The sequence below is a fragment of the Myiozetetes cayanensis genome, unplaced genomic scaffold (assembly GCF_022539395.1).
Source record: "Myiozetetes cayanensis isolate MyiCay16 unplaced genomic scaffold, myiCay2020 scf4, whole genome shotgun sequence".
In the NCBI taxonomy this organism is placed as follows: Eukaryota; Metazoa; Chordata; class Aves; order Passeriformes; family Tyrannidae; genus Myiozetetes; species Myiozetetes cayanensis.
In genome coordinates, this window is record NW_026087631.1 from 45,251,007 (window position 1) to 45,260,978 (window position 9,972).

Here is a 9,972-nt window from a genome sequence, read left to right on the forward strand (position 1 = left end):
TTGAAATTCTAGTCAGTAACATTTTTGCAGTGTTAATTTTTATAGTGAACAAACATTAAAATACTAATTCAGCAATATTCACAGAAGTAGCAGTAATGTACTATTAAAGCTTTAACAGGCATATAGTTACCAATATCAATGGGATCAAGAACAAGGTGATCAGATTCAGCCTTCCCAAGAGCATTTGCTGCTTCTACCCAGATCTCCAGGTTAACAAAGAACTGAACATCAGGAATTGTACAAGAATTGTTTACATCTTTTGGTATACAGTCGGGAAAATTCTCTCGTGGCCTAAATAAAAGAGAAGGAAAAACAAGGTACAAAGCAGTAAGTTTGGTTTCCTTTAGAGAATATTTTAAAGTAGATCAGAGTGATCAATCAGTTTATCTTGTATGTTTCCCCTCTACCATTCCTACGCCTTATCTGTAAGCAGAGGAGTGGGAAGAAAAAGTAAACAGATGAAAATGGCTGGTTCAGCCACAAATGCATAATTGCATTAGAATTGAAAGGAGAATAAAATCTCTTGGCTTCCAGTCACATATCTTCAAAAGCACAAGCCACAGTATTTTAATTAAAGTTGTATAAAAACCTGACTTAGCTTAAAAAATTAAAGATCAAGAACTGATACAACTAATCAAAAGCAACACTGCTACTAAATAGAAGCATATTCACACATTAAAGGATGTAGTCGGTACTACCTGTATATCCATCAAGAGTACAGTGTTAGAGGTGCAACACAATTTCTGTTCACCACCTCTGCTACATTAACAGCAGATAATTCTAGGGCATCAGGATATTTGCAAAGGATTAAGGTTTTATATCTGTGCATACTTTCTACTACAGCTGTTACCACAACACTTCAGCAAACTGGGTAGATGGAAAGCTGGAGGCAGTCACTCCTGTTTCCAGAGCAGAGCAACAATTCCGCTCATTCCATTTTAAACTACAAGAGACCATTTGAATAGTCTGAAAAGTACTTAATTTGCTTTCACAGTAGAAATACTTTGCTGAAGCTTTCATATTAGGATTAACTCAGAATAGTGTTTGTCCATGATTCTTACAAAGTGCAGAGTAGATAATACCTCTGCAAAATTCAGTCACTATACGTTGGTTTCTCTACTTAGAATGACAGAATGGTTTGGATTGGAAGGGACCCTGTAAAGGTCACTTAGTCTGATCCTCCTAAAATGGGCAGAGACCTCTTCTACTTGTTTAGAATGTGACAGAACAGTCAACTCAGAAAAATGAAAAATATATAATTTGGGTACAGCCACCTTTTATTAGGCATATTGTACTCAAGCCACACTTATCATGTATTTGAAAAATGGAAAATCACAAGATTGTTGTTAATCCAAAACAAGTGCAGCAACAAAATTTCACGTCTGACTTAGAATCTTCCAATGACAACTTCTTTAACTCTTCCCTTCCCCCTCAAACCAGACAAATAACAATGCTTCAAAAAACTGGACTTAAATGTTAAGAACTCTTCCAAAGCATCAAGGAATTTCAAGGAAGTTTGGCTTAGCCTACAAGTATTCTTCAAAATTATTTAGATATTCTATAGAGGGCTACTTACCATCTGTATTTTAACCTGAACTGAGTATCCAGGAATGTATGCCTTCCAGGGTTCCAGGTACAAGTCATAGGATATGTGAGTTTTGATATCTGATGCACAATGCAACTTAAGTTCTTGGGTTTCTCTGGGGGCACTGTACAGAAAGTTAGTAATAATTAATCTATACAGACATTTCAACCCAATAAAAAATCATTAAAAGTGTCCCATTAGAGCAATTTCAGTGAACACCAGAAGTATTTACTCAATTTTATTTCTAAAGGAGGTGGCAAAAAAACTCTAAAGTATGATTCAGCAACCAAAGTCAAGAAGCTTAACCAGCTGCTTTGAAAAACAGCAGGCTGTATAAGGAACAAGCACCTGCCAGTAAGGAATGACAAAGATTTCTCATTCTGAGGCAGAAAATCTGATATCAACCAATTCTCATCTAAATATATTTTAATTCATACAGGATGCTTTAGCTGCAAATGCATGCAAGAAGATTAGGGATCTTCATCAGTGCACTGTACTGTGTAAGAAACTTCTTCAGAATGCAGCAAAACTATTTGCTTTCCTTCCTAAACTTGCATTCTTCTCAAACCTGTTGTTAGCCTCATTATTTATTTTGTTTTTCTTTAACTGAAATCAAAATACAATAGCTTTAAATACAAATGCATGTCAAGATGCATAATGTGAATTACAACTGTAGAATGTCATCTGTACTGTCCTTTAGTTTATCATAATTTATCTGTCCTCACCTTTCCCTGTATTTTATCTGTCACATCTTTTCCGGTGAAATATTTACTCCTCAGAAGTTGAAACAGGAAACATTACTTTTCTGAGAAAGTATTTTGCAAGTCATGCTAGAACCACATTAGTCTAAATTGTGAACTCAAGCCAGCGGACCATTGAACAACTGCAGTACCTTTGGCCAACACCAGGAGACAACATAATTCATCAGCCACATTGTACGATATTTAGGACACTTGAACACTTATTACATAAGTGGGATGCCAAGTAATTAAGAAGTAGCATATTAAGTTATTCATGTGACTTTCTCAAGACTTCAGTCTTGTCTCAAAGAGACCATTTGCTCAGAACTACGCAAGTACTACCACTCTTGAACAAGGAAAGTTTACAATGAGTTAAATGTATTCCCTTATGTTTAGAAGTAAAGTAATACAAGTAATACGTTCCATCCTTAAGGTAGTTCAGGTTAGCTATAGTGACAAACATGGACTAAGTATTTCTCAATCCATCAGTGAAGAAAACCTTAATTTCAATATTCAAAATCAACACTGATACAGAAGTAAGAAAAAGTTAATTTCCTAGGATCTATTTCTGTTAAATCCATATCTTAGTTCTGTAACTCAAATCTTCCTGCTAAAAGTTTTTTCTGTTGTTCTGTTTTCATCCTATTTAAACACTGAAAATGCTGAGTATTTTCTGTTTTTTAGAACGCTTTATTCAGTGCATATTTACCAGCTTTGCTGTCATGTAATTTGACACTATTTTTCTACAATTATGCATGAACTGAGGGATTGAAAATAAGTGTTTCAAGATATGCACACTTTCCATTGTTTTAATTTTCCCGTTTCTCAGAAGACCAGAATAACACGAAAAAAATGGTACTCACAGCCTACTGTAACTGTAATTCCATAAATGTTCTGTTCAATCTGTCCATCTGCTAAAATGTTGCATGTCAGAGGAGTAGCTAGTGAAGAAGTGTCATTAAATGTGACACTGGAAACCGTTCTGTTTATTTCACGATACTGTTCTTTAGGTACCACTCTATTTTTAATTTTCCAGATAATTTGACTAGCATAGATATTGCCAAAGTCAAGACAACTCTCATTCAGAATACATAATGCTGTGAAATTGGAACCAAGGGCCAACACAGGAGACTCTGGGATGATGTGACCACATGACTGCACAAGTCCACCTGAAGCTAAAAAGAAAAAAAGATTTAATCTTTCTTAAAAACTACAGAGCATTCCATAATCAATACTGCTGATACACTGCTAGTGTAATGTTAAAAATACTACATGTCTAAGCAGGAAGTTAAGTAGTTACTTGACAGTTATAAAACTGAAATGCATTAGTAGACCACCAAGCAGATCTAGGGGGCAAAATTAGTGTAGTGTTCCTTTGGCTTTACAAAAGCATTTTACCAAGCAAAAAAAGCTCTATTCACAAACAAGAGCATTTAGAGAGAGGAGAGTCTAGGGTTGAATGTTTATGTTTTGAAGGAAGAAGTTATTACCCTTGAGGTTACTCTTACAATAAAAAGGTATTTCCTATTAAGAAAGTTAAGACAGAGAAATCAGGGTAAGTGTGGACCTTTGTTGTGGTGGATTAGCATTAGAAGAAAAGTGGGTGTCCTAACACACCTTGCTTTCTGTCCCCATCCCACAAGTATCTAGACAAAAACCAAGTATTCCAGAAGTTGTACAAGTCTCTTGTGTTTGAGAAACAGAACTCTTACCTTCAAGAGAACAAATATTCAGCAGCAGATAGAAGCCATAGGCCACCCAGTTCCACCCAGAAAGCATGCTGCACGGAATTCCTGTAACAGAGAAAGATATACATATATTTTAATTTAACCTATTACTCTTTAGTTTAGATCAACGTCAAATTCAGCTTTGCATTTGCTTTAAGATCATTTCTCACTTATGCACATTTACTTTCCTGAAAGAGTTTGTACATTCTCACTCTAGAGAAAGAATGGGCATATCATTTTCATTTCCCTCACTGCTAAAATAATATTAAATATCTACTTAAGACAACTGACACAGTTTAAAGCCTCATCAGGTACAAATTTAAGAAATGTATAAGTTTAAGGTTTTCATGTTGTATGTGAAAACAAACCTCACTGGTACTTCCGTGGGAGGTTCAGTTAGAACACAGAGTGTAACACTGTGGTTCAAGTTTTAAAATATATCCCTACGAAATTGGTTATGGTTACCATATTCACCTAGCTTTCAACGGCTTTGAACAAGGTTCAGAACAATTCATCACAAAACCACCATCTCTCATTCACAAGAGTGACTTAAAATACATTCCATATCAAGAACTGTTATCTACTATAGAAAAAGCTCTAATTATTTCTTTAAAACATTACAAGGGAGTTCACAATTCCTCAAAAGCTGGGAAACCTTTTATAACATCTTATTTATTTTCATATTTCAGCAGAGCTCACTTATTCTGTTTTGACAAATCTATAAAACAGTTCAGAGGAACTGAAGCATTCACACAGTAGCTTCCACCTCAGTTGTTTTGAAGCCACAAAACTTGTTCTTGTTTTCTCAACTTGCAGTTGTAAAGCAGCCCTAAACTACTAAAAGCAAGTGACCATTTTTACATTTTAAAACCCAATTAATTTCATACATTTGTATAAATTTACATGGTAAATACAACAAAACTCTGAAGAGTATTCTCTTTTAGTTTAAGTCACTAAACCAGAACATAGGAATCTACTTTAATATCTTAGCTTACACTAACACTTATTAGAATACTGCTTTCTACCTAAAGTTTGTTGTTCTCTATTACGGACAGACCTCAGGCTCTGTCACTTTAAGCAAGACTCATTTAAAACTATTTAAGTAGGGCAATTTGAGTTGTAGAAGATCTGAAATTCATCAGAAACCTGAGGGCAACTACAAGGTAGGTGGAAAGATGCAGCAGCTCCACTTCACTGCTAATTGCCAACAACCACAAAACAACAGCAGAAGCACCTTCCACACTGAAGGGGAAAGAATGAAACAGATGTGAAAAGGCAAAAAGGAAAATTTTTAAAATGATGTTCAGTATAGCAGTTCTCTCCCATTTGGAGTCATTCGGCATAACACATTAGAATAATGGCACTGTCAGCTAAACTAAGTATAACATCATTACAAGTTATTGGTTTTCTTTTTGGTCATTATTTACTCTGATGAAATGGTATTTCCACAAAACTATTCAATGATTTTCACACCGGAAGTTATTAAGTATGGTTCAGGTTAGAAAAAAAAACAACTGCAAAGCAACTGAAAATAAATAAAAAGCAACAGTCATCAGAAGTAAACAGTAACATGGAATTATCATAGATTTTATCCTAAAGTATGATGTTTTTCATAGGAAATTTAAATAAAATTACTATCTTTTTTAAGAAAGTCATTTCTGTATGTAACTGTTTTCCAGGCTTGGAATACTACATTTCAGTTGTCCTGAGCAGATTAATTCACATATGAGAGGCTTAAGTCCAAATCTCTACACTACCTCGCACTTTGGAAATTTAGCACCTGTTCTGAGGGAGCAATGAAACCCTCCACAGGTTATGGTACTTAATTCCACTGCATTCAGCTCCTAAAACACAAGAGAATCGAGACTCATGCTCCATCAACTGCAAAGGAGAGTTAAGTGGAAAGCTCACCCACCTACCTACAGAATGGGAACCAAGCAGTTGTGACTATAGAGTCAAAATCATGCTACAGTTCAGCATACATTTGCTTTAGGCAATTCTGACATATTCTACCTCTCCCCCCCTCCACTGATCAATACAGTTTGAAGAAGACTGAAGCTACACACCTCCCAACCCACAAAGGGTCTATTACCATCCCTTCTAATGTATACTATTTTAATAATTTAATTCTAGGGGAAAGAACCAGAATTACACTAGACACCTCCGTTCATCTACCCTACATGAAAGCTGTAAAAAAACCGAAAAAACAAAACAAAACAAAAAACCAAACCAAACGGTGGGGCTTGTAACTAACAAAACAAGGACCCATACATAACATTAGAATGAGGAAGATACTTCAGTGCAAAGTAGCATTTTCTTATCTGAGCATGTAAAAATGCTAAAGCAAAGAAACCCTGCATATAAGCCAACCCAAACTTTAAAAGATAGTGGCAACATTCAACAGAAATGATAATCACTAATTGTTCACCTTTAACTCCTTTAAGTGAAGCTAAGCCCATAGTCTAGAGACAACAGAAAATGCAGTAGTTTCTTCCACTCATTATGCAGAGCCCAAAGCTGGTATAGTGTATAAGGAATCTAAGGTTCAAGTTGAACCTGATGCCTGAAGTTTGCAAGTTACTCTCAGTTTAGTCTGCTTAAGTGACAGGGGATCAAAGTCCATCAAAATAGTACAAACAACATGGTCAATTTAGAACTGCTGTCGGTAACAGACCTTAACTCCGAACTTAAGTTATTTCAAAGAGGAAGAAAACCTGTTAAAATGCTCTGATTATTTCAGTAAAGACAGACTTACAAAACTTATACGCTGTGAGATCACCCCATTTAAAACCTAAATCATACAGAACTTCTATTACTCTTCTTCACATCCTAAAACCATTTAGAAAGGAAAGCACTAACCTTTGATGCCTGAACCTTAAGGTGATATTTCAGGCAGTGTCCTGTGAAAAGCTAAGAACGACCCTAAAGCCAAGCTTCATATGCACAAAGTAGCAACACTGTTGAGTTTTATAATTAACCTGTGACCTGTTTTTGGAAAAGTGTCAGGCATTCATCCAAAACAGGTATCATTACTTACTCTGAGCAAGGGAGAAGTCTTAAAAATTAATCTTCTTTCATAAATCATGAGAACTTCCCCAAAATGAATACAGATGTCATATAATGAATTATCATCTCTCCGTTTCAGAGAGGTGACAATTACTTTCCAAATGACCGGCAAATGACAATGTCAGCTTAGGAAACTGTAGCCAGAACATGTACTTGCCAGCAAAGCCGGCTTGCAAGTCAGGAAGTACAGATAACACCACAACCACCACAGGAAGGTGTTCAGTCTATTAAGGCTCATCACCACATAAATCATGGAAGACCAAAGGTTGCTGGCAAATGGATTTACAGAAATTCCTCAAAAAATTAAGAGCCAAGTTTAGTGCTTCAAATGGTAATCTCTCACTAAGAATCCACACAGCTCAGGTAGATAGGGCCAGTGATACCGCACCAAGCAGTTACTGCTTGAGGTTTTATAACAAGCCAGGCAGATACTTAAAGCCCATCTAAAAGCTGCAGCTATCCTCAAGGAATTCTGATTACTCCAACAGTAACTGCTTTCTAATTAAGAGTATTTAATCTGCAAGCTTCCTTCCTTCCTCTAAGCTTACTTCCTTCTTGGAAATATTTATGAGGTTGAAACAACACCAAACACCTCTAAGACAAGCACTTGAAAATATTACATAACATTCCTTATATGTGCAGCATATTCTGAAATTAATTCTCATATTTAAAGTCTCTCTATGTGAAAGTGATGATCTCCATCCTTTTCACCCTATAGGTATGTAATTTCTCTACATTACTCACTCCTTTGCCTCTAGAAGAAGGCTTCTCCATACCTCTGGGGTTTTAGTATAACACTCAGAGTAAAAATAAACAGAAAAAAAGAAAAACAAAAAAGGGACACAGATTAAAATTACTGAAATACCTAATTAGAGGAACCAAATATTTGCTAGCAATAATTAAGTTCTTCCTGGTATTTTCTTAAGACTGTAAATAATTCTGTCTGAAATACTTCAGGATTTTTTCAAAGCTAATAAGTAGTTTTAGTCCAAAAATTAAACTAATTTATACAAAATAAAGTCTTAGCATTCCATGCACTCATCTTGAAGTTAAACCTTCCAAAGTGATCACCAGCAATGCTGGTTCTCTAATTTAGACAGTTCTTACTAATAAAAAAATAATTATTAAAAAAATGGCCAAATTTATTTATTTGCATATAATTGTGCTACTGTTAATCCTCCAGACAAGCAGCACAGGAAACAATGTATCTCCATTTTACATACTCACTTACGGATGTGCAAGTATCTTCCCCCTACAGCCAAAAATATTTACGTATTTGGTTTACTTGAAGCTATCACATTTCTAGACACGTAAACAAGATCCAAATAATTACTTCTAGTGCTCAACTTCTAGGAAGTAATCTCAAAATTTCATCATCATTGTGATACATCAACATACAGATTAAAAAATCTTTTGAGTTCAGAAGTTAGATGCTCTAAAGAGGTATCTTTTACATAATTATTCCTCTGAAAGTAACAGTATATAAGAAGAGAAATTTTATGTTTTTATAAAAAAAGAGGGTGAAAGAAAAAAGACCATTAACTCCCATTAATTAATTAACCATTAACAAAAGTATCCAATCTCTTCAAGTTGTGGATCTCTCCCTTTTTTCCCCCATCCTCAGTGACAGGACAGATCACCAATAACAAAACTATAATCCCACATAATTCTACTTCCAGGTTTCTCCTTCAGAAATGTCTCAGAAGTAACAAGAAGCCACCAGCTGGCAAACTCCTAGTCAGCCTAACATAAGGATGAAAACTGAGACTGGGATTTATTCTCCTCTGCACTGCCAACACACTTGGCAGACTGCTTTCCTTTGTGCCTCAGTTTCATCATCTGAGAGAAGAAAATAATGACGCCTGTTTTCTCTAGGGAAAGCATCCTAGCCCTACTACAGGGATGACTGGAGCTCCAGAGCACGTTGGAAATTACCAGAGGACCCAGACTGACCACTGCACCCACCCGCTCCTCCCTAATTCCTTAGGGAATCACTACTTGACCAGCGATAAGAACAAGCGTGCGTCTCTTTCAAGGCCAGCAGTTTTCTACCTTCTCATCCACAGGCAACAAGAGCAGACCTCTTCTGGTAAAGGTAACCAAACACTAACCTTTCCCTCAAGGAAATGTCCGCCGATAGCGCGGCCGAGCTTATCACGGAGCCGAGAGTGCCCAGGAGACGCGAGCTCAGCGAGGGTCGCGGCCCCTCTGTCAGCGCAGAGCGCCGGCACTCGCCACCCCACCTGGGGGAGAGCCCAGACACCCTCCGGCCTGACCTCCTCCCCGGGCCAGGGGAGGGGCAGCGGGCGGGACCCCCGGCACCGGCCCCGCGGGGGGATGGACGCGCGGAGCGGCCCCGACCGAGGCCTTGTCGCGTTCGGAGCGTCACCGCCGGGCAGCCCCGCCGGCGCTGCGAGGGGAGGCGGGACGAGGCGGGACACGGCCGCGGGGCACGGCTGGCGGTCGGCCCGGGGAACGAGTGGCGCAAGTGCCGCCCGCCCCCACAACAGCCCCGGCGCGAATCCCCGTCAGCCCCGGACGAACGAACCGGTGCCCCCCCCCGCCCGCGGCGCGCGGCCCCGGCAGCGGACGCCCCTCAGGGCGAGGGCGCTGAGGGGCCGAAGGGGAGGGAGTGGGACGGGACGGGACGGGACGGGATAACCGCACTGACCGGGCCCGCACCCCTTACCCGGCGCCGCCGCCGCTCGCGCCCCGCGGCTGCTGCCCCTACGGAGCGGCCAGGCCGCCTCGCGCCATCGCGCCGCAGTCCCGCACGCGCAGCCCCGCGAGCAGCCGCGAGCAGCCGCGAGCAGCCACGCGCCGGCCGCCCCGGCCCCCGCGCGTCCGTCCGCCC

General features: G+C 39.1%; 1 protein-coding gene across 3 annotated transcripts in view; it reads right to left on the reverse strand.

Annotated features, from left to right (window-relative positions):
* Window positions 1-9,884, reverse strand: part of IL6ST (interleukin 6 cytokine family signal transducer) — a 35,857-nt gene extending 25,973 nt beyond the window's left edge. Inside the window, exons 1-5 of one of the 3 annotated variants that reach the window (XM_050329922.1) lie at window positions 9,230-9,248; window positions 4,038-4,118; window positions 3,189-3,500; window positions 1,577-1,709; window positions 131-291 (exon numbers count right to left, since the gene is read on the reverse strand). In XM_050329922.1, the coding sequence (XP_050185879.1) occupies window positions 131-291; window positions 1,577-1,709; window positions 3,189-3,500; window positions 4,038-4,104 (673 nt within the window). In that variant the 5' untranslated portion in view covers window positions 4,105-4,118; window positions 9,230-9,248. Of the gene's footprint in view, window positions 1-130; window positions 292-1,576; window positions 1,710-3,188; window positions 3,501-4,037; window positions 4,119-6,480; window positions 6,491-9,229; window positions 9,249-9,807 lie in introns of those variants that run through there. The other 2 variants (XM_050329924.1, XM_050329925.1) reach the window with 2 other exon arrangements.
* Window positions 9,885-9,972: the final 88 nt, after the last annotated feature.